Raw genomic sequence first — 25,340 nt, forward strand, 5'->3', positions numbered from 1 at the left:
TCTCCTGTCCTAGTGGCTTCCAACAAACTTGGTGTGGAGAAAGCTGATAAAGTTTGCTAAATCTTGGTGCCATGCAGAGTACAGGGGTGAGCTAATGTGATGGATCAGTTAATCTGTGTTTATAAAAGCCTAGGATGGAGAGGGGTCAACACACAGACATGCTGAAGTGGACTGGTGGCAGTCATTGGTGGCAATTTGTTGAAGATGTGGCAGGTCTCAAAGAAATACAGACATACTGCTGGTGTGTTACTCTGAAATGAATGCTGTATCCAGAAGATAAAAACCTGTGAACCTGGACCTCTAAAGGATCTCATTTCCCCTAGAGAAAGACTGGATCTACCATGATGGTCAAGAACAATTGCTCCACCTGTGTTATACATGGCAGAATGTTGTCCATATACCTCATTACACTTTTCCTTCTTTTATTACTTCCTTCTCTCCATTTCCTCTTCCTTGTTAGCTCAAGCACTAATTTGTATTTTTGTTAAACAAGCTATTGACTTAACTGTACCAAAGTTCCTGTTCCCTAGAAAGAAATCTTTTCTACATAGAATCAAGAACAGTTTCTCTGTCAGTGTTGTGAGGAGATTGAAAAAGTCTATTGCCCTTATACTTGAAAGTGCACGTGCCTGCATCTTGTCCTTCATCCATGCCAAGTGTATCAGTATGTGACATAAGATACCCAAACAGTTCAAATCTGCATCAGGGGAGAGGTGACCTTGGTCTGATGGTGGTTCAGGGGTAGTGATTAATCTATGAGGGTATTTTCTTTCCTGTTGAAAAGAGGAGGTCTGTCAGACCACTGCTTGGATGATGTCTAAAACTTGCAAGTCCCAGACTTGACTTGCTTTGTTGTACAAAGCTGGAGAAGCCCTGCCTCCGTTTTCCAGGCATGGGAAAGTTGCTATGAGGTCTGCTGGAGTGTTTACCTTTCCCAGAACAATTCTAGCTATGCTGTATTCTCAGCAGTATTGACAGTGTAGAGGTTTACCCCAGCTCTTTGCCTAGTTTAAGATACCTTGTTGCTGACTTTTTGGAATGCTTGTTGATGTGACATCATTCCCAATTAGCTTTTGAACTAGCCTGCCTTGATCTATTTAACTGGGTTTGGAGAGTTTTCTGTGTGGCTTCACGGGTACCTTTGTGTGCTGCAAGACCCTCTAGAGATTGTTTAAGGGTTTTTTATTGCCTTATTTCCTTGTTTCAAAGGGTAGCAGTAGCATTCTGCTACTGGGAGTGAGGGTGAGTAGTAGGCTGTTGCAGTGTCTCTAGTCCTGGCTAGCCTCGAGGGGAATGGAAAGCAACATTCCTATTCCACTTTCTCGGTTTTGCTCAGTGGTGGGGGAGGTTTGGTGCCGCAGCCAGTGGTATGGCAGGAATCTGTACAGAGAATAGAAGATGAAAGGGTCGGGTGCTCCACATGAGCCAGAGGCATTTAGGATTAGGCTGCCTTCCCTAGGTTACTTTCAGAGCCCTGAAGACTGGGAATCCTTCATGGCCTGCAGAAGGATAGCAAGCTGACTTGACTCTGATTTCTGTCAGCACGGGGTATAGTTATCTCTTAAGCTGACAGTGTGGAAAAGCTTTGCGTGTTAATTGATTTGGGCTCAGATTTTTTTGTTTTTGGTTTTCAGTCAATTTATGGTATTCGAATAAGCAAGGCTTTCAGAGGGATAGTTCATCAGGAAGGGAGAGGAAGATGGGAGTTTTGTTCCAACCTCTGCTAATCCACAAACTATTTAACCCTTTTCAGGCATCTGTGCTGATAAACTGTGGGTGAGCTTTGGTCTTCTTTTTGTATCTTCTGGTTGCTTCATTGACAGAAATGCCAAGGCACTTAGATATTCCAAAAGATTATTTTGGGTTTTGTTAATTTTCACTGGAAGGACTTTGTTGAAGAAATAAAATGGTGAAGGATATGTTCAGAGTTGTTGTATGGCAGTTTGTTGTTACTGGGTTTTTTCCCCACTCCTTTCTCAGACCCAAGACTGTGACTCTCAGAAATGAGATAGAAACATTATTTTGCTACATATTACCTGGAGAGACTTCCTGTGCTTCAAGAAAAGAACTCACAAAAAAGTGTGAAATTTTGCTTTTAGAGAAAACAACCATTTGTCTTAATGTTTCTGGTCTCTGAGTAACCTGGATGCCAGAAGTCTGAGATCTGCTTTCAGAAAAATTATTCTTCTGGTGCTGAAGATTGAAACACAGTGCCTGCAAGTGGAGTGGTGTCTTGAGCAAACAAATCATTATTCTAATGCAGCAGATGTATACTGAGGAGGTACATTCTTTACCCCAATTCACAGTCTCCAGAGCTTCAATTTAGAAAAACATTTTTTAAAGCTGTTAAACAGCACCTGTTTGTCTATTTGGAACACACATGGAGAACTTCTGTGTCAGATAGTGATAGAAGATAGAAATTTCATTGGTATCTGGAGCATGGTATCTGTTTTCATGTCCTAAAAAGTATCTGAAACTTCTGTAATAGGTTAGGTCAGTATGGCTATTCTGGTCTACAAAGCTTGGACCTCTTCAACTAAGATGGGTAGGAGAGGGAATAGACAGCACATAGCTAATGAATGTATTCCATCTCTCTTCTTATCCAGTTTTCTCCACATTACCTGAGGGCTCCTAATATTTCACCTAACAAAACTGAAAATCATTGAGCAATGGTTAAACCCTCCTTGACCTTGATGGATTAGTCTGCAACGAGCCTGTGCAGCCAGAACTGTGCTGATGTTCACTTGGAAGTTAGGTAGTCCCTGGGTTTGGTGTTTAAAAAAAAAAATTCTGAAGCACAGTAACTTAATGATTTTTAGTGACCTTGTTACAGTAAGGGAGGAAGCACAGAGTTACATGTTTTAAGACAAATCACTTGCTTTGTAGATCCTCACATGCACCTTGGGACCACTTGTGATTTTCACAAAAGACAGTTATCTAGACCTTCAGATGTTTTTTTGTAATTCTTAAATGTTTGTATGTTTTTCTAAGTTTACAAACTAGCAGAACACTTCTGTTTTAACTTGCTGCCAAATAATTTCTCAGCTTGCTTCTTAACATGGGGCTGCTGTGCTGCACTGTATAATGCACTACTACCCCAAGGAGCATCTTTCTTTTCCATATAATATTCTGTCAGTGCATCTCAGTTGAGACCTGCTCTGATTAGGTGAAGGCACACATGTCTCTTTCAAGTTGCATGTAAAGGTCAAATTCAATTTCCATTAAAACCTAAAAGAATATAGCCTGTGGTTTCACAAGTGTGTTTTCCAGATTTTTCAAGTTTCTCATGAAAAAGGGCAACATGAAATTTGGATGCTAGTTACAGAGGATATTTGTTTTGATGCAAATGGCAAGAAAATATGTACATTGTTTCTAATTTCCTGAAGAAATGTTTTACATGCTTTGAATTACTTGAGATTTCTAAATGCAGCTCTAAAAATCTGTGTCCTGAGATGCGGTTTTCATGAGAATAGGGAGCTAAAAAAGAGTCTGGTTGCCCACTTGTTTTTTAGTAAGTTACCACACCCTTTTTTGCTTCATTCCTGTAAACCAGAGCAGGAGTTCTCTGGCAGTCACTTATGTAATGGTTCAGCCCCAGTTGTCAGTGTCCCTGCAGTTCACTGTTTTAATATCATGAGCTGCCTGAGCTTTTTGCAGGCTGTATACTAGTTTTTCTTTTCTGTCAGAACATCATAAACATTTGCATAACCTAAAATTACAGCATACAACGTGTTTTCTGCTATCTCCAGATCCAGTTAAGGAGTGCTGGAGACGGGGAGATATGGGCTCTAGTCCAAAAATGTCTTGAGGGAATAAATATTTGCATTTGACACTGTAGGATACATTTCATTTTGAAAAATGAAATTTACTTTTCTCCTTGTAGCTGTTTTCAAACTTCAGCTAATGCAGAGCTGAATTTTGGTACTAGAGTATTCATGCCAACTCAAGTTTCTCATGTTTGATTTTTATTTTTTTTTTAAGCACTTTGAAGCCCTATCATTGAGAGCTGTCTTGGATATGCTATGTTTCTCCTTCATTTGATTTCTCTTTTCTCTTTCTTTTTGTACTTGATGATAGTTGTTAGCATTTTGAAACTTCTCTGTAGTATGTTCTTTAGATGACAGTGCAAAAACAGGTTCTTGGGCTCTGTTCTGGTGTTTCCCTGGCGTGTTTTTGATCCCATTCAAGCCAGCGTGTAGGTTAAAGCAGCACAGTGAATGTACCTGATGAGGTCTGATGCCAGTGGTGTTCGGTGTAGCACAGTGTGACAGGTCCCTGCGGCCCCTCCTGTGTTAAGAACCCTGAGGAAAGGACACGGCATGGGATGTAAAAATTACGTTGATGTTGGAAGAGAAGTTGGAGGAGGCAGTAAAGAGCTGAAACTACTACGTGGTGGAAGCACTTAGATGCATTTAAGAGTAATTCTTGCTTTAGGTCAGCTCTGTAGCTTGGCCAGCCCAGCCCAGGTTGGGCTGCAGGCATGCAGCGGGTGCTGGGGAGCAGCGCGGTAACGGGAACGCGGAGGGCTGGGCTGCCAGACGCCCGTGGTTAGGAGGTGGGTGGTACCCTGAGCTATGGTTAAGCTTTTAGCCTTAGTGAGTCAGCTATAGGCAGGGGACTGCAAGCCAAGTCTTTGCCTTTCAGCTCCACTTCCTCTTAGCTGCAGAGGTGATGTCACCATTGTGTGAATGCTATATTACTTCTCCTTTTATGGAGATGAACAGGCTTGAAACGAGAGTCACTCATGCAGAGGAAGTGGGTGATAAAGGCCTGGTAGGATGTTCTGCAACTGAGATATAGAGCTTAAATTGCACATTCTCTTCTAGCCTCCTAGCCTTTTTCTTCTCCCATCCCAAAACATTTGAAAACAAAATTCAAGACTTTGGAGCTGTATTAATTTATCAATTATGCCAATATATTTGACCACAGCAGTTCAGCATTCATTCACATCTGTTGTTTTGCAGTAGTATATTTGGTTGAGTACTTTCTATGTACAAAGATGTCTCTTTCTGTGAAAAGAAATTTTGGTTGAAGTTTTTAATGTAAGCTGAAGCAGTCAGCAGTCTAAATACAGTCTTTTATTCTTAGACTAAAGAAAGTCAAGAATAAGTTACATACTGTGGAGTTTTTTTACACAGTAAAATTAATCTACTGATCTTATTATACCATACTGCTGTTTAGTTTAAATTTGAAGGATGTTTTACTTCCTGAATTTCTGGATGTTTGAGGCTGCTGTGTCTTGTGATCACTTGAATACTATGGTGATGAGAGCTGAAGAAGAGCCCAGATAAAAAGCTTTCCTTGTCAGCTGGTTTGAAATACAGAACTGTTGCTATAATTAACTAATGAGTTGTTATTCTGGATTGTTTTTAATAAGTGACTCTGTTCAGGATTGAAAAGCAGGTGCAAATTTCTTTTAATCAGGCGTTTCTTGATTGTGTTATTATAAGCAACTGAGTTTATGGTACCCAGCACATTCTCTTTTGCTGAGTAGGTTGCTTGCACAACTGACAATGAAGTAAAGGCAAGTGCTGACTGAAGTAGTGCAGTACGCCCATGTTGAATGATGCTTTGACAAAAAAAAAGGGGGGGGAGGTGGAGGTGGCCTCTTGCCTGGACAACTGAATTCTGATTCATGATAGCACAAGTTAGTATCATATGGAGAACGAATATTGGCATTTGAAACTGTTCTTAATTTGGAGAGTATCTACGAGTTATGCGTTGGATGTGTTAGCTCTCTGCCCCTTTGGTCGGCTCCAGTTTCCTGTTGCTCAACACATTATTTGAGTTGTCTGTCTATACACAATTAGAAGAATTCCAGCTATCCCAATGACTGCTGCTTTGCAGTCCTGGGAAAGAATTTCCCCCGGATTGCAAACAGGAATGTTGCCTTTTATGGCAGTGTCTGCGTGCTCCCGGAGACTTGCCTGCACTCGCAGGTACGTTCCTGCTGACTTAAAGCAGAGGTGACTAAGGCAGCTGCAGTGGGCCACCAGAAAAGTATGTTGGGGGAGGAAAGCTTCATGCCAAGAGGATTTCAAACACCGTCTGTGGCTTTTCCTGCCTGACCACCTTTCAATACCTTGCTTTGTGTTAAGGTGGGGGAAAATCCTGTGCTTGCCCCTTTGAGACTCCTTAAGGTCAATCCAGGGTGCTGTGGCTACCTTGCCTTACTGGAAAAAGGCTGGAGAGAACTTCTCAATCAAGTATGAGAAAACTTGGCAGGATTGAGAAGTATTCAGTGCCAAGGAGCTGCTTGGTGTTGTTGTCTGATGTTGATCATCTCTTTTTCTGTTGGGCAGTCAGTTTATCTGTCTGCTTACTGGTATTCTTTTTGCTGGATCATCTCTAGGATGGAAATGGGAAGGCAGGTGCTATTCAAGTGCCTGGGGCTCCACTGCCTTTTTGAGAAGCCCCAGCTCATAATTCCAGGATCACAGCTGGTTAGCAGCAATAAGGAGCACTTTATTTAGAGTTCTCTTTAATTTTTTTTTTCTTTCTCTCAGATAACTTCTTATAAGAGCCTGTCTAGTACCTGAATGTGAGCATAACCTCTTTTGGACAAGTGAACTGTTTGTTTTTATTCAGGCTTTTGAAAGTCAGATGTTATTCAGAGGCACAGTCTTGTCCTTTCACATACCTGCTTTGTGGTGCAGAATTGTACTCAGGTGTTGTACTACCGAAGAATACATTTCCTTAGGCAATCCATAAATGAGTCATTAGTTATTCCCCTGATCCACCCTCAAAGTGCCCAGTCATGCAGAGGGCTGGCATGTGCCTGCTGAGCCCTTGACCCACTGGGAACCTGAATGTGTGAGGTCTTTGGAGCTGGCTAACATCTACTCTTGGCCTGGCCTTCAGCAAAATGAGTGTGTATCTCAAAGGCAGTGAATAAATTCAACACTTGAAAAAATGAATATGCAATTTAAGTAAAGCTGCAGTATCTAGTTTTGAAGGCTTAAGAATTGGCCAGTCTAAAACTGTTTGAGTCGTGATTTTCTTCTGCTTTCCTTCCTCCAGCCTTGGGGCTGATCAGCTCTTTCTGAGAACAGTATTAGCAGGATAATGACAGGTAATATTCTGAGTTATAACAGGAAAAAAGCAGATTGTTTTCCTCTCATTTTTTGTGCTCATCTACATACAATCAGTTTCCAGTAAAGACACTTAAGAGCAGGAGCTGCGTATATGTAGCATGTGAACCTAATGCTTCCATTATTGGCTTCAGAATATTTTAAGATGGAATCTCAAACCTGTTAGGTTTGCCAGCTTTCCTTATTTCACAAAAATATGTGCAAACTGGGTGTACGGGAGATTTTTCATGATGAATGTGGCATTCATGATGTTAATACTGAAATGCTAAATGTACTTGCAGCAGCAGTGTTTAAGGGTACAGAAAGAGATTTCAGGTACTTGAAATCTATCAGACTAGAAAGCCTTCCCTAATTACAGCTCAATCTCTTTATCTTGCACAAAACAACTTAAATGGTGACTTAATTATATCATCTAAGTACTGTCTGGTGGGAAGAATACTGAGTGTGCTTGGTTTCTCTAAGCTATGGGGAGAAAGAATAGAAAGAACCAGTAGCTAAAATGTGGAGATAGTCACATAAACATACTGTCAGTGGTTACTAATTACTGAAAAAAAAATTAGGAGAGATCCAGTGAATTGCATACTGCCATGGATGCTTGAGGCTTTCTTTATCTCTCTTTAGAGAGTAGATGTTAGTCCAGTGCAATGAGTGGAAAAAGGAAAGTGGCAATGTCTGAACGAAATCTAATTGATGCTGTGTTACTGAGCTTCTCAGACTGAATAATCTGGGAGTCCCTCTGGTCTTGATTTAGAAACAAACACACACCTAATGTCAAACCAAAAAAAAAAACCAACCCAGCGTAAGGGGGATTTTGAGTTCGGTGGCAGAGCGTGTTCTGAGTGCCCCAGTGGCTCTTGTGGGCTATCAGTCAATGGCTTGCTCTGCCCACCTCTTCCATGTTTCACTGCCTCTGTGATGACTACAAGCTACTGAGGCTGTTGTGGTGTACACATGGGCACTCTCCAGTCTTCCTAGTGCTTCCAGCTCATTCTTGGTGGTGTGAAGGAATGGTATGGAACATGGGTTGGGGGTAGATGGGCACAGGGTGGGGCGCAGGGATGAAAGTGAAGCAGGGCAGAATTGGTGGAGCATGTGCAGGAGCTGTGGGATGAAGGTGTGGTGGAAGACTGGTCAGGACCGTGCGTAATGAAGTGGAATCATAGATGAATGCTGACAGGAGATTAAAGATGTGGGAGAAGATAGTGGTGAGTGGGCTGCATGAATTAAGTTCTGTAACTGGAAAGATATCCACAGCTGGGAATTGAACACAGGCATTAGTATGTCTGCTGGTATGTCAACATGGAAAAGAAAAGGTTTCTATTGTTACTAACTGCTGTGTTAATACAATAGGGATGGTGCCTCAAACAATCAGCTGTATAGGATGTAGGCTGCTGCGCAGTGTTTTTAGTTTATGGGTCCAGTCTATGTAAAATAAACAACACATATTTTGTCACCGAGCCTCCAGTGTTTGTTTTAGTCTCAAAGAATCTATTTGATGTGAATCTTAGACACTTTGGGATTTGTAACAGTTGCTGTCCCACTTTTCCCCTGCCTCTTCCATTTTCACTGTTCTGCTGATAACTTTTGTAATTCAGTATGGGCCTACTTTAATAGGGGCTGAAGAACAAGTAGGTGCACACTGTAGCTGTGTGGTAAAGCATCATGCACTAGGAGACTTCTGTAGTCTTTGTAGAAAAATTGTAATGCAAATAATATTCCTTCTGGATGAAGAAAACTAAATTGCTGTGGTGCCATTATACTTTGGCATACAGTAGGACATTGGTGTCTTGCCAGAGAAGGGGTTACTTGGCTTTGTCTCTGAAGATACTTGTCAGTGTTTACTAGTTCCTGGTGTCTTTGGTATTAATTTCATTCTGTCAGAGAAATTTACTTTCAGAGTTCTAGTCTGACTACTCTTTTAAAATTTTTTCTAGATCGAGAGGATCAGTCCATCCTTTGCACGTGAGTATTTCCAATTTTCAGTTTGTCTGCATGTCAAAGTTTGTGTTTTTATGTTCTTGGTGGAAGGACTCTTAATGCTAAGTGCTGGTAGTGGAATTACAGAATTAGGTAATAATGGAGAGTCAAGGAAAGTCCTAGTACAGTTCCTCCAATATATAATTCCTTCTTCAAAATAATATTTCTAATGAATGGGGGAAGGGTGGATTTGAAACAGCCCCTGTGCTCAAGCTACTAAAGAAATACAGCTTTGTCAATGGAAAAGGCTTGGAGTGATCCTTCAGATTTGATGCAGCTGTTACATTTAAGTACATGCATACTGATGAGGCTGATAGAGTAACAGATACTCTTGATGCAGCAGTTTGTCTTCTAGACACAGTAAAATTGATTGGCCCTCAGCCATACTTGAGGACTTGATATGTTTCTTCTTGCTGTCAGGAGGGTTCCGTTTGAAAGATTTACTTCATTACCTTTCACCCCAACCTCTACAGCAGCCTCCAAGCTATTCCTCAGCCAGTTGACAGTCTTTGTATCCAAGTGACTGGAAAGTGTAGTTCTTTATTGCCTTTCATTGCAGTCCAGCTGCAGCCCAGCTTTTTTCCCTTGGTTTTAAGGGAGGTGCTGCAACGGTCAGAATGCAGTTAAGGATGTCAGTAGCCCTTTTGGGATTAGAAATATGATAATGTCACCTTACATCTTGTTTGTGGATAACCTGCAGATTTTTCTTTCTAGAGGTGAATCTGGAGCTGGTAAAACAGAGAACACCAAGAAGGTCATTCAGTATCTGGCTCATGTTGCTTCCTCGCATAAGTCCAAAAAAGACCAGGTAAGACCTAGGTTTAACGATGCTTTATTTCTCTGCTGACTTTGGACACTAAATATATACTGGCTGATATTGGTAAAAGACATATTGCTCAGCAGAAGCTTAGATGTTGACGTCTATCAGGGGATTGAGGTGGTCAGTGAACTATGAAACAGTAAGTCTGTCAAAAATTGCAAGTCAGGGAACACTGTTCAAAGTCATAACTCCTTTGAATTTGGTGGATCTACAGTGGGCATAAACTCATCCACAACCCCTTGGATTTGTGGGCAAGTGCATGGGCCAAGAGCTGCTATAAATGCACCACCTGTACTGATGTTTTTTTCACATGGATGTATTTCTTATAACCAATCTAGACAGTTTAAAGCTGATCCTTCTGTGGAGGAGTTGTCTCATTTCTTCTGTACCATTATAGATTAGGTCTGGCCATTACATGTTCTGTCTCAAAACGGTAGAATACATTGATAGGCTAGTGGACATCAGCTGAAAACTTAGAAATGGCAGGGAATCATTAAAAGGGGGGAAAACAGCCAACTGTTAGCAGCACATGAGAGGAGGGTGGTGATGATGGTGGGAGGACTTTAAAGATGTCTCACTTATATTTTTTTCCCCCTCCCTCTCCCCCGATGGACTATTGCCGAATTCTTCAGTTGTATCCTCGTAGGTGAGCTGCACGTTTACTGCACGTTCTGCACCAGGAATGCGTTTTCTGTCCCATTGTGTGATTTTTTTGAGCAGCTTTTCACTCCACACCAATATCACTTTCTGCAGCTAAAGCAAATCCATAGACAATTCACAATTTTTATTTTTTTTTTGTGTGGTGCACAGTAATCTTTTTGTAAGGATGTTCAGTTGAAGACTGTAGTGATATCAAGAATACTTGTGAATTGTGCTCAATACTAGTTTGCCTTTAAGGTTTTTCTTGCAGGATTTTCCCAGATACATACCATTTTAGAAGTATTCCTCCAGGGCAATAGGACCGGACACGGCTTTCCTGGAATCTTAAACATATAGTGTGTGTGGTGTTCCTAGTAAGATTGATGTAGTTAAGTGTTTAATCAGGGTGTTTTAGGACTGTGGGCTTGTTAGCCAGATCTGAACGCATTGGAAATGTTCATTAATGAAAGCCAAGTGCCAGGTATGTAGAGACGCAGTGGACACAAGTTTTCCTATAGTAGTTTAATGTGTAGGCATGTCTAAAGCATGTAGAGTGTATAAATAAAAAGATATTTCTGCATTCAGGCACACTGTATGTGTGCATGCACATAGTAGTAACTAACTTCTGGAATTCTACCAAAAAAAAAGTTGTATGTGCCAAAACTTCAGACATATGAAGGCTTTTTCCATGGTCTGTCAGTAGCTGTATTTAGAAACATTCTCCTTTTTTTCTTTTTTTTAAGCGTGGAAAATAGAGTCATGGGGTTGAGTTAAGTATTCTTCCACTGCTTGTCCATGAGTAAAATTTGAACCACCAAAGCAGGACAGGCAGTCTGCTTAGGATAATAAAACAGTCCTAAGTTGGACTGGTTGGTGATTTGCTCAAGTTTGATATTTAATTTTTTTTCCCTAAGTTTTGATTTTTTCAAGAGTCCTACTGCCCACGTTTTGTGGCTGAACTGACCTTACCAGAGGGGATTTAGAGCTGAAGCCTTTGTTAATCAGCAGTGAGTGCTCTCTGCAACACTTCTTTACAGAGCAAACTTGGAATCAGAGTATAAGAGTTTATGAAGATGAATATGTTTAATTTTTTGAGGATCTCAGGTATGGTGGTCATGAAAGAATTTTGTCTTTAGACTCAGATCTTAACGAAGGATATTATAGAAAGTAGCGGTACATTCTTTACCATGAGCTTTTGGATGTAAACAGGAGTTTTTCCACGTATCAGGGCAAAATCAGTTTTATTAAACATATTCTTTAACTCTATCTCACTTGTTTTGGAGGTAGTGATGCATTCCACCATTCCCAGTGTTTTAGTATATTCAGCTAAATAAGCTTCTAACTGCATGATGTGACTTCTGAGCACACTCAGGCTCCTTTTGAGGGGTGTTCAAAATCTAATTATAGAAACATTTTTTTTTTTATTTGTTGAAACTTCTATTTATGGAAGTTGAAATGACTGTTTTCCCGTATTTCATTTCAGCTTCTCTACTGTCTTCTTAAATCATGTAATGATTTTTCAAGATGTGTATTTGCATCTAACTGGAAATTTGTGGGTAATAGTAGCTAATATTTAAATATTTGTAACAAAACTTCAGTTAAAAATGATCATTCTCCTTCCCCCATCCACCCACTGGTGTTGGGATTTAGTTATTTGGTAATCTCTCACATGACTGCAGAGAAGAATACAAAAGCAAATCCCTGAAGTGTAAAAAACAAAACAACAAACTCCAACAAACCAAACAAACAACGCAAACACCCTCCCCCATAATTTTTTAAAAATTGCATGCTGTTAAAGGTAGATGTGATTTCTGGGTGCATTTCTTCAAGAATAAATAGCTGGAAAAACATCCATCTTGCTTAGAAAACATTTCAAAAAGTGCATCAGATGCAAAAAACTTCAGAGAACAAGGTAGATGTCAAGGAATTTGGTTGGTGTAATTTCAGAGCAGTAGAAAGAGAGCATGCTGAAGAGTGTTGGGAACTGCCAACCACAGACTAACAGACCCAGTAGCTTTTTCTGCTTCTGTTTTCACGAGGAATATTGCACATACTTCAAGTGCATGCCAAGTGTTCAATAAATTTGTTTCAGGTCAAGGAATGCCAATTACAGGTGCCAGGAGATTGGCAGCATTTTAATGATAGGAACCTTAAGATTTTTAGAAAGCTTGTGATAGACAGCTCTGTGTTCTAATGGTTTGATTTTGCAAAATTACCCATTGTATAAAAATAATGAAGTGTCTTCCATCAGTGAAAGGTGACCATCAAAACATAACGTAAAAAACCCCAACAGACTCTACCCAATAACTAAAAAAAATTTTAAATATAATGTAATTGCCTTTTTAGCCAAGACAACATGCAGTGAGGAATGGGTACAGTAATTGCAGACACTTAGTCTTATGCTGTTACTGTGGCATGCTGAGAACTTGGATTTTCCCACTGTGTCATGATGCTGAGGCAAATCAAGAGAGCTCAGTGATTTGACCAGCTCTTCAGCATTTTCCTTTCCCCAGAACTTCATATTGCTGTGAGGCCAAGCTGGCATTCTCTATGCATATTGCTACCTCGGTGTTTCAAGAGACCTAATCACTTCTAAACTACAATTTACCAACACCTGCTTGAAACTAAAGACACTTTTTCCTGAGGTACTAAGTAACAGTAGGGTCTATTGTATGTGGACTTGCATAAACTTCCAGTCTTTGTCTAGCTAAGTATGGTCTCGGTTTTATTTTTAGCCACGTAATTAAAATAGATTTGATGTCAAAGCCTGATTTCTCTTCCCTCCTTGTTCCATAGTTGTGTTTAAGTGCTGTGTTACTGTCATCTCTCACTTGAATAGTAACAAATTGCAGTTAGAAACAGAGGCCTAGGACTGCACTGCAAGATGGGGAAGAAGAATGGTGTGAGGGAAGAGCGTTCCAACTTCAGTACATGTGGTAGAACACAAGGGGAAATGTGACTATCACAGAATTTCAAGGTCTGAACCCTAGTTTCAAAGTTTTTTTTCCTTGTAGTGGGTGCTGGGTTTGTTGTGAGACAGGTGATGTCCCTGCTCAGGTTCCCGTTACCAGGGCTAAGCCCCTTGTTACATCTACTTGACACTGAATGAAGGTGTTTGCAGCAGCTGCTCCTTCTGTGTGTGCAGTTCCACCAGGGCTGGGGGTCTTGTTTGGCCTTGCACTTTGCAAGCGTGAAGTGATGTGATCATGGAAGTAAAAAATAAAGACTTGTAGTTCATTGTACAGCTTCTCATATTTCTTCCCCTTTTTTTTTTATTGCCTGTATTTTTAGAGACACTGTGTAAGAACTAATCTGTCTTTGAGAACAAATGGGAACAATTTTCCTTTAGAAGTAACCTTAAATAGTTTCCCCATAAATTCCAGTTCTCACAAATCAAACTTCATTTCCATCTGTTATGCACAGGCAGTCTTGAGTACTTACTGATAACTGCTAAAAAGAGAAACATTAATCTAAACTGTAATTTTGTGTCTCCAGAAGCTTTCTAGTTGATCTTGAAATATAGAGAACTCCATGCTTTTAGCACAGAGGACAAGTAATTTTTCAAAAGAGCTAGGGATACATGAGCCTGCAGGGAAAGGTGTATATGCTGCAATGGTCTAGTACTGGGCAGAGATAAAAGTTCTGAATTTCTTTTTCTAGAATTCCAACATTTTGTGTTCCTTGAGGGGAGGAGTGTGTGAATATGGCAACAGAATGCAAGCAATCATGCAGTTTGTGGGATACCACTAATTCTCTTTTTTGTGTGTTCCTCCTTAAAAGGAGATTTTTGCTTGTTTGTACTTTGTAAGATGTAGATTCTTAGGAAAGTGCAAGCTTTTTGTGTTTGGTTTTTATAAAACATTAGACCTTTTCAGACTAACTTGTTAATCTTAGTAGCAGTGTGCAGTGTTCAGAGCTGTCTTTAAGTAGCAAGATAGGATTTACCTCACTCTTCCAGCCTCAGTAGCAGTACACTTCTGGGATGAGGGCCTGGTCTTGGATGGTGGTATGATTTTCACATGGTCCCTGGGAATTCTGAAGGATGTTACAGCCAAGTGACTTTGAAGGGCTTCTTGCTAACAGAAAGACACACTGGGAGTAAGGGAATAAGGCTTATTTATGAATGTTTCTGTTTAACCCAGATAACTAATGAGTCTCCTTTGAAGGTTTAAGTGATCATCTCCTTAGGTTTAATATGTCTTCTCTGCAACAGATGCCAAATCAGTGTGAATTGAAACTGCAGCACTGGTTTGACCCAAGGTTAATGCAGTGAACCACTACCTACTTTATTAATTTTGGATTTCTCTCTAGGGAGAACTGGAGAGACAGTTGCTCCAGGCTAATCCCATCCTGGAGGCCTTTGGAAATGCCAAGACAGTAAAGAATGACAACTCCTCAAGATTTGTGAGTATTATTATATCATGAGTGTAATCAAAAAGTGCATCAAAAGTGTATTTTACACTCTCCAGAGTTTTCTGCTTTTGGGTGAATTGCTATCAGGGATAGAGTAATTGAGTGACTTCCTTTAAATTAATCTGGGAAATTAATTTTATTCAGTGAATTATCCAGAATATATCTTTTAGGTCTCTAGAGTGAAGAAACCAGACCCTGTGCCAGGATCATCTGTGCTGATTTTTGTTGTAATCATTACAGTCAGTTTTATCCTAGAGAGCAATTAGTCGTCCTTATTTTGCTTGCTTTAGAGAGCACCGGACAACATTTGAGATGCAGGTGGGGAAGGTGAAGCAAAATGAAAATGATTGATGCTAACACTGAAGGAAGTTCAACTGTAAAGTTAAAATTGAAGGTGAAATTGAAAGGACCCAGGTTGTGGGAAATCTAGGTTGAAACATAGTGAGTGTGAGTTGTAGGCTGTCACAATGACAGAAGTATCTGGAAGTGCTTGGTGTCTTTTTTTGTTCAGTTGGTGTTGTGATCAGCAGGCATTGCCTATTGGCTGACCTTATGCTTTGCCTAAAACCTGCCTGACCTGTTTGGAGTTTCCTTTCCTGGATTAAAAAGAGAAGGTTTACATCTGTTGTTAGTACTGTTGTTACCATACACAAATAATACTAATTTTAATGCTATTGTCTTCCTCTTAGGGCAAATTTATCAGAATCAACTTTGATGTCAACGGTTACATTGTTGGAGCCAATATTGAGACCTGTATCCTTTCTGTAACCCCTTGAAAGATTCGAGGCTCCAGAGGTGTCAGGAATGGTACCTAGCAGTCTCTTCACAGCTGACTTAGGTTGGGAAGGCAGTTGGAAGCACTCTAAATTTCTGCTGTCAAGATCACTGTTGTAGTCTCCTGTTTCCTGAATAGTTTTTTGTGATCATGATGCAGATCTTTTCTGAATGAATGAATTCTAATCTTAAGAGATGAAATGCAAGCATAAACTGCAGCAGTATGAGTTTGGGTTGTAGAATTTCATAAGTCATTCTCGCTTCTGTCCAAGGCAGGTGGGGATTGATGGCCACTATTTTTTTGTCTCTTACCATGGTCATCATTCAGAGACTGATGCTGAGGCTGAGACCAGAAGCTCAACGGGTTGTTGACTGATAATGATTGCTAAGTCAATACCCCTGACAATTGGTATGAGGAGAACATCAGATAGTTTTTTCTCCTGCCACAGAATAGGAAGGGATTATATGTCCTGTCATGTGCCTTGACTCTCTGAAGATCTGCTGGAGAAGTCACGTGCAATTCGCCAGGCCAAAGAGGAGAGAACCTTCCACATCTTTTACTACCTGCTTTCTGGGGCAGGGGAGCATTTGAAGAGTAAGTATGATTGTGTTGTGATGAGGGAATCCCATAACTACAACAACAGAGGATTCAGAACACCTGAAGACAAGGACCTGTTCATTCACAGTTCCTTCTTCTCTACCTTTTGGATATGGTCAGCTCTCCACCACTTCTTTCATGCACTCATACATCTATCTGCCCTCCCCCTGCACGTCTCAGTTCCTGAAAACTTGCTTCTCTGGTTCCTTCCTGCACTTGTCTCCTTGCCAACAATGACTCTACACCCTTCCTTATCTAAATCACTGTCCCGTGTTTAGTCTAGTCTTGCAGGATGTAAACCATTCTAGTGCAGGAATGGTCCTGCTGTGATGCACAACCTGTAACTGAGTGGAGCAAATCTGCAAGCCTCTAAGTAGCTCTAGCAGTCTGGGATCCCAGCACACCTTGTTTTAATACTTCTGCCTGGTAATCTGGGTCTGTGTTGTGCAAGAGCTGTGACTGGATCAGTAGGAATGACACGAAGAGACGACTTTCTCATAGCTCCTACTGTTTCAAGAGTTAATGTGTTAACTTTCATCTGACCTGAAACAAATAAGGTATTTGAAGTTAAAGGCAAATTTACTTTCAAGTTAATCCCTGCTTTTTACAGGTTTAGGACCTAATGATGAGTGCCACTGCCTTGGTGGAGTAGTCCAGAGGAAGGAATAGCAAGAAATAATACAGAAAAACTCTGTGTTTATCTAAAATACATTAAATGTTCAGCCTGAAGTAAAACTAGGCTTAATCCTAGATTCATCCATAAGCTGGTAGTGTATGCAAGTCAAATTTGATATTAGTGATAACTTGTTGTCAGTTAAAAAAGAAAATCCATAGCAATTTCTTTCTAAATTCTTTCCTAAGATGATCTGCTGCTGGAGCCTTACAACAAGTACCGCTTCCTTTCCAATGGGCATGTCACAATCCCAGGTCAGCAAGACAAAGACATGTTTCAGGAGACCATGGAGGCAATGAAGATCATGGGCATCCCAGATGAAGAGCAGATAGGTATGAATATGCAGGGAATAAAAGGGGGAACAGGCTGTGCCTCGAGCTTTTTTGTTCTGATGTTCTTTTATTGTTTTGGTTTGATTTGTTAGGTTGTTGTTTAGGGTTTTTGTTGGTTTTGTTTTGCTTGTGTCTATTTCTGCTCCCCCTCCCCAGAGTGAACCAGTGTGCAAGTAACAAAATTTAGTGGCTTTGGAGTGACCCAGCTCAGGATCTATCTGCACAATTTCGGGTTATACAGTTAACTTTAGAGAAAGCAGCTAATAAAAACATGCTTCTGCTTACTGTTTTTGTTCCCAGTCTGAGGCTTGTATACTCAGTTTATGAAAAACACATCCAAGATATAAGAATTCTCTTATGCAATGCATGGGTTGTGCGCTCCCACTATCCTTTAGCAGTGGCTCTAAAGTATGTGATCCAGCCACTGCTGGATTAGTCCTTTTTAGAATGGGCTGGTCATATTGCTTTTCTTTCCAGCTTAACACTGAACTGCTGATCAGAAATTAATATTGTCTGATTCTGGGAGCACAGTAGCATGACAGTGAAAATAGAATTGCACGCAGCCAGCACAAAGAGCAGTGATATGTATTCACCAGAGCTCTGCTCTCTCATTCATGATCTGCCTCACTGGTTGGAAATCAGTGTTCTGCAAAGTCTCACTTTTGAAATGTATATGTTTCTCTAAAGCTAGGACTGTTACTCTCTACACTGAAGCAAGCAAGCAAGCATCTGTTGTGGTTTGAGGTCACCACCTCCTCTGCTGGAGGCTGCAGTTCTTGTGGCTGTAAGGGGACATTTATTTACCTGTGCCTTCTGCTCTTTACAGTCCACCTGTTAAAATCCATGCTGTTGTTATTGACAGTTTAATACATTTCTTGATATCCTGAATCATATGAGGCTGAAACTTCTGTGTGGAGGTGAAGAGAAATTTGCCTAAACCAAATAAAAGAAATGGTAGCCTAATTCATAGTCAGGGTGTCTTGCTATGCTCAGTTTTTTGAGTTGTTGTTAATGTATGCTCCAGGGTATGTCTTTGCTGTCATGTAGATGAGTTACTAGTTTCAGGCACTACAGCAAAAATAGCTTTAATGTTTTACACTTGCTGAGGAGCCTGTTCCAGTGCCCTTTTTTCCAAGATCCAGCCTAACCCTCCCCTGATACAGCTTAATACTGTGCCCTTGGATCCTCTCATTGGTCACCAGAGAGATGGGTGCCTGGCCCTCCACTTTCCCTTGTGAGGAAGCTGTAGGCTGCTGTGAAGTCCCCCTTCAGTCTCCTCCAGGCTGAACAACCGAGTGACCTCAGTCACTCCTCCTATGGCTTTCTCTTGACCTATCACCATTTTCATAGCCATCCTTTGGACACTCCTTCGTAGCTTTGTATCTTTCTGATATTGTGGCACCCAAAACTGAAAACTGCGCCTAGGACTTGACGTGAGGCTGCACTACTGCAAAGTGGAGTGGGACAGTCACAAACATATATTTCTTTTCTATTACTCCTAATGTAGCATATATGGAGCTTTTGTTCACTCTGTTATCAAAAGGATGTTTTCTTTAAACAAATCTTTTTGTGATAGTGTTGTGGTTTAACTCCAGTTGGCAACTAAGCCCTACACAGCTACTCACTCCTGCCCAGTAGGATGGGAGAGAGAATTAAGATAGTAAAAGTTAGAAAACCCATGCATCAAAATAGACAGTGTACCAGGTGTAGCAAAAGCTGCACATGTAAGTGAAGCACAGCAATATGAGGAATTAATTCACCACTTCCCAGGGGCAGGCAGGTGTTTGGCCGTTCCCAGGAAAGTGGGGCACAGACTTGGGATGACAAACATTATCATGCCCAACATACTCCCTTCTTCTCTCAGCTTTATATGCTGAACATGATGCCACGTGGTATGGAATATCCCTTGGGTCAGTTGGGGTCAGCTGTCTTGGCTCTGTCCTTTCCCATCTTATGCACCCCCAACCTTCTCTCTGGTGGGGTGAGACAGAAAAAGCTTTGACTTTGTCTAAGCACTGCTCAGCAGTAACTAAAACATCCCTGTGTTACGAAGACTTGTTTCCAGCAGAAGTCCAGAACAAAGCTCCATAACAGCTACTGTGAAGAAAATTCTATCCCAGCCAAAGTCAGTATAAACAAATAGAAAATGGGGACAAAAAATATCTTTGTTACAAGATCCCCTTCCAGTGACTGCCAGTTTGCTTTGCTCAAGGCAACTGGAAGCTATTTTGCAATGAGCTTTGATGGATACATGGTGAAAATTGAATTGACACCATCTTCCCTGTCTTGGCATCTGATGGTTTGGCTTTCTTGATGTGCATCATTTGAAGAGTATGAATACATCGTTAGCAGTGGGGTGGGGTGGTTCAGCATATAATTAGTAATAGTTACAGTACAGGCACTTTCGCCAACATCCTGCTGCCTTCTATACATTATAATGTTTATAAGGATTACAGATCTTGGTCAGGGAACTGAAAGTGTTACAGGGTTAAAGAAACAAGATCTTTAATTGGGTTGTACTCTTAACTGTCTCTCTCTTTTGTTCAGCAATAACTGTTGGGAAAAATTGAGTATCAAATTCATTGCACGGGTTTTGACCCTCATGCAGAGAAAAAGTGTTTTATTAGAACATACAGATGTTGTAGGTGACACTTAACCCTCAGTCCTGTGTCTGACTGTTTAACAGAGATGTTGAGAATGGGTAAATTTCTAGGCTGTGGAGTCTTGCAAAGGAATGACAAGGCAAGTCCTTCTTCCTGAATGGGAGTAATTTAGAGGAATAGCCTGTGGTGGTTTTTTTCCTAAATTTCAGAAGGATTTTTGGGATGTTGAGATGGGTCTCTTAAACCATTTTAGAAAAGATAACTGGGTCATATCAAGGCTTTTGGTGAGGTCTGATACTAAGCTGTTATTACTGTTACTATTTTAAAAGGTCTGCTGAAGGTTATCTCAGGTGTTCTTCAACTTGGCAACATCGTCTTCAAGAAGGAGCGTAATACAGACCAAGCCTCTATGCCAGACAATACAGGTAACCAATCTGGTCCCCCACACCAAAGAAAAGTGCAGCAAAAAAGCCCACAGGAAGTTCATGCAAGTGGGAGAATGTATTGCAGTATGTATGGAATGCTGGAGTCCTGTTTTTCCACAGGGTGAATTATTTGTCAGAGGAGCTGGCGTGCTCCATATAAATACAGAGTGTTCTGCCAGGCGTGTGTTTGCAGCCACCCACGGGCAGGAATGTGGCAGTGTTCTTGTGTCAGGGCTAGGCAGGAAGTACACGTGATGAACAGATGAAAAGGATTACTGGAATATGTGGAGTGTGTGTTTTAAACGAGCTACAGTAATTGCTCCTTCAAACCTATATTACCAGATTTTAAGGAATGTTCTTTGCTGCCTTTGGTATTCTGGTAGCTGTAAGAGTAAGGTGGTGGATAGTTTTATGGTGGGTGTAAAAGCATGTGTACATACATTAATTGCACTACCCATTGTTGAATGTGTAAATAGTGCCATGTTTCACATGATAGAAGACTATTTGTTGGAAGACTTAACTCTTAGACCTTCATTGTAGATGTACTGCAGGAGTGCAAATGTTGCTAATTTATCACTAAGTAGGTTTTTTGCCTGTTATTATTTAAGATACGCTCTAAATGTCATTTTAAGGAGGAGAGTGAACCGTTTGGGTTTTGGATCTTGAATCTGAAATAGAGTTGACTCAAAAACTAATCAGTAGATGAAGAAAGAGCAATTAGCTTGATTAAGAAATCCATTGTCTGATGTATTTTTAAATTGATTACAGACAATGACCCTTCTAAAGCTTGTGTGTTACCATTTAGTTGTATGAGACTATTAATTCAAATGTACTCTAGTGGCTTCTGGAGAAACTCAGTAAACTGTAGTATGGGTTGCAAGAAGGTTGTTTTGGAGGTTTTTTTTTTTTTTTGTTAGCAAGGTATTTTGTCTCAGCAACCCATTCTTTATTTAATGTTTTTTGTAAGCTGTTTCCTGACTTTTCTAAAGACAGTTGTTGGAATGTTTTTCTTTTTATCTTGCTTTCTGTCAGAAAAAAAGAATAATATGAATCTTTTTGTTTCTTCTTACCATCTTTAGCTGCTCAGAAGGTGTCTCACCTTCTGGGTATCAATGTGACAGATTTCACTAGAGGTATCCTGACTCCTCGCATCAAAGTTGGGCGAGATTATGTGCAGAAAGCTCAGACCAAAGAGCAGGTAAGCATTCTCAAAAAATGAATGAGTACTTTGCTCTCTAATCTTACTGCTGCACAGCTAATGAATATATCAGAGGTTTCTGTAGTGTTTACTGACCATCTTTATGATTGCAGCGTATGGCAAGCACACTTGAACATCGTACCATAATATATTGCTTGGTCATGTAATCTGTATAAAGATAGAACTCACCCTGTCCCTTAGCACTTCTTCTGAAGAAAACGAAAGAGAACACAAATTCCCTAATTTTGGTGACTGGGTGTCTCTGGAGAGTTATGTCAATGTGGTATGCAAGGGTGACATTTTCAAGTTGGTGCAATACAGAAAGCACTATTTTTGAGTAGGTCAGCTATTAAGATAGAATTTGCTGCTCACCCTTGGAATTGATTGGAAAATTTGTAACACTCTTGGCTGGTTGTGCTGTAAATGAAACCTGACCTAGGAGCTCATGGCCTGCTTGAATGGAGCAAGCCCCTGTGCTTGCTCATTGCCTGGCTTCTTCATGAACACAGCATTATCCTCTGAATAAAGAAACATGGCCCTCTAATATGGAAAGGATTGGTAAGAGATTGAAGTCTGGAAGAAGTCATAGGTTGCCTTTCCATGTTGCCTATCCCTTTTGATGTTTAATCTCTTACTACACATAGTGTTTGTGTCAAACCATGGGTAGGGTAGTGGCAGGGAGGGATTGTGCCTCATAAATCCAAAGTTACTAAAGAATTTAAATTCATTTCCCGTGAGCCTATGAAATACTCCATGTTACTACAGTCTTTGGAAATGACTGGGCATAGTTTTTCTGTCTTTAGTACCAGCTCTTGTTTCCTCCAGCAGTCAGGATCATGAAATTTGGTTTTGACTAATTTAGAGACAAATTCTTTGCTCTTGTATATGGAATATCACTATGCCATCTATTTTTCATTTGGAATAAACTGAAATAAGCCTTGTTCAATTAATTTCCCAGTGGAGAGAAACATGTCAGACTAGAGTTGTGCTGCTAGATCCCAAAACAGTGTAATGTGTGCCTTTCTTTGATTTGTAATGGAACTTCTGATGTTTATCTGTTTGCTGTTTAGGCTGATTTTGCCATTGAAGCACTGGCCAAAGCCACTTATGAACGGATGTTCCGGTGGCTGGTTATGCGCATCAACAAGGCTTTGGATAAGACCAAGAGACAAGGTGCATCCTTCATTGGAATCCTTGACATTGCTGGCTTTGAGATTTTTGAGGTAAGGAGATGTCAGGTCCTTGCATTCAGCACAGTTTAATATGGAGCAAAGACCGCAGAAGGAAATAGCTTTACAAGTGGAAAATAACACACTCTTGGAAAGGATGTGAAGCCCACAAAAAGGGGAATCGGTATCAAGTCTCGTTCAAGATAAATGTAGGAGAGGAAGAGCTGAAGGAAAGCTGTGGGGAAAATGGGACAGAGGGGAAATGTGAACTCTTTCTCTAGATGACAGTGAACTCTTAGGCTAAACTGCTAAGGGATTCTATGAAATAACTTTAGGATGTGGTTTGCATTATTATCTGGAGCAGCCACAGGCTGCCATCAAAAGAGAAGTATCCTGCCATTATCCCAGCAAGGCAACTCCTGTCAGTCTGTTTTATGTTACACTGGGTCTAGCTCATGAACAGCTGCAAAATGAATTGGACCAATTTATTCACAAAAAAGAAAACTGAGACACAGGAAAGTTTGGGTTGGTTTGGGTTTTTTTTTCATTTGTTGGTTGGGTTTTGGGGGGTATTTTTGTTTCCTTCCCCCTCTTATTGGTATACCTTTGGCTTCATGGTTGCTGCATCTCATGGAAAGAAGAGGAAAAGAAATAACTTAGTTAGGAATTATTAAATACGGAGGCATTAGAACAGGACTTCCTTTAGAAGCTTTGATATTGTGTGGTCAAATGTAAAAATGCACTGTGAGTTATTAACTGTGTCCTTACTGAGAATTTTGAAAAAATTTCCCTCACTTTCCTTGCTCTGATTTTATATAAGGATTAAAAAGGGACTTTCCAGTCAACATGCTTTTAGGAATTTGTCTTCAGGCTTCTCTTGCTTCTTCTTCCTGTGAAAAGGACTTGCTGGCTCTGCATTTGTGAGAAAACCAATGTCCTTTCTTGTCCTGGGTTAAGTAGCTGCAGTAACTCTTCTGCTGTTTACAGCTAAACATTCTTTAGCAAAGTCTGAGAACCAATGTGTTTGAACTTCCCTAGGGATTGCAGCAGTGTGCAGTGGCACATGACAGAACAGGCAGTTCATATCCAAAGGGGTTATTGACAGTGGACTGTCTGCCCCAGTCTAGCTTAGATTCCTGAGCCACAGATAAGATCTTTTGTGCTAAGAGAATGCTAGGTGTGTCTTCACAACCAATTGCTCAAACTTCTTTCTACCTTTTTCTTCACTAGCTGAACTCCTTTGAGCAGCTGTGTATTAACTACACAAATGAAAAGTTGCAGCAGCTCTTTAACCACACCATGTTCATTCTGGAGCAAGAGGAGTACCAGAGGGAGGGCATAGAGTGGAATTTCATTGACTTTGGCCTGGACCTGCAGCCCTGCATTGACCTCATAGAGAAGCCGGTAAGTTTGTTGTTTTACCATCAAGCAGGAAATAGCTGCACTGATTTTGTCATTGAGGACACCATCTCTGCCCCTGGATTGGAAACTGGCCCTCTAGCTTTTGTAATCCTCTACTGACACTGTAAGGTGATTAGAAGCAGGAGTGAAGAGTTTCTTCTTTGTCTGAAAGTGTGTCACCACTAAGGCTGTTAGTATCAGTTCTGTAGGAAACACTGCATGAAAATGGATCTAATTGGCCACTTTTTCCTCTCACTGTATTGTCCTCTTTTGTATAGGTCTGCATGGTGCTAGATGTATGTGTAGCTTGCCATAAGTAGTGTGAACTTCCTTACTTAACTACAGGTGTAAGGAGAAGCTGTGATCTCTGCTGCTTTCATTCTGCTCTAATGAAACTTGAGAATTTACAAATTTCATAGTAGATGTTCCATTAGTGAGGACTAGTTTGTGAAGCTTTCTGCTGTAGCCTTTTGCATTTAGACACCTGAATATATTCAGAGAACTGTATGATAATATTTCCTCTATTAAAAAATGTCTTTTCCCAAAAAACAACCTAGACAAATGTCACAGAAGATACTTTCTTATCATAATGGTCAGAATTCAGATGAGGATATTGAAGAACTATTAGCAATTTATATTTCAGTGGAAGTAGTTTAACTGCTATTACACAAGAGGTTAATATGATGTGGATCATGCTTAGGTATTCTTTTTTTTTTCTCCTCTAGCCATCTAAAGGTGTTAATTATCGTTGTAGTCATGTAGTTAATGATGTTTTGATGTTTCCTTTCTTTAAGGCTGGGCCTCCTGGTATACTGGCTCTGCTGGATGAAGAGTGCTGGTTCCCAAAAGCAACAGACAAAAGCTTTGTGGAAAAAGTTGTTCAAGAACAAGGCACCCACCCCAAATTTCAGAAGCCAAAACAGCTGAAAGACAAAGCTGACTTCTGTATCATACATTATGCTGGCAAGGTAAAGAATTAATAACTAAAATGTGAAGGTTGAACTGCTTGTTCATAACCACTGCTTCTTAGAAATGGATACTTACTGAAATGGTTGCCCATGAGACACCATCAGAAGATGGCATGAAAGTGTTCCGTTGCAGAGGAGCTAACAGGGCCTGAGGAGATTTGCCTGCAAATTATATCTATATTTTTAGTTCAAGACATGTCAAACTGACAGCAATTTAAATTTAAATTTGTTCTCTGACACTTGGTGAGCTGGAGGTACT

General features: G+C 40.5%; 1 protein-coding gene across 1 annotated transcript in view; it reads left to right on the top strand.

Moving 5' to 3' along the window:
- MYH9 (myosin heavy chain 9) overlaps positions 1-25,340 on the top strand; it is a 69,898-nt gene that overhangs the window by 21,839 nt on the left and 22,719 nt on the right. The window contains exons 4-14 of the mRNA XM_015628283.2: positions 9,026-9,053; positions 9,783-9,876; positions 14,839-14,931; positions 15,630-15,693; positions 16,211-16,309; positions 17,174-17,317; positions 20,250-20,345; positions 21,425-21,543; positions 22,614-22,766; positions 23,943-24,116; positions 24,908-25,081. Of these exons, the coding sequence (XP_015483769.1) occupies positions 9,026-9,053; positions 9,783-9,876; positions 14,839-14,931; positions 15,630-15,693; positions 16,211-16,309; positions 17,174-17,317; positions 20,250-20,345; positions 21,425-21,543; positions 22,614-22,766; positions 23,943-24,116; positions 24,908-25,081 (1,238 nt within the window). The remainder of the gene's footprint in view (positions 1-9,025; positions 9,054-9,782; positions 9,877-14,838; positions 14,932-15,629; positions 15,694-16,210; positions 16,310-17,173; positions 17,318-20,249; positions 20,346-21,424; positions 21,544-22,613; positions 22,767-23,942; positions 24,117-24,907; positions 25,082-25,340) is intronic.

This window comes from Parus major, chromosome 1A (assembly GCF_001522545.3).
Source record: "Parus major isolate Abel chromosome 1A, Parus_major1.1, whole genome shotgun sequence".
NCBI lineage: Eukaryota > Metazoa > Chordata > Aves > Passeriformes > Paridae > Parus > Parus major.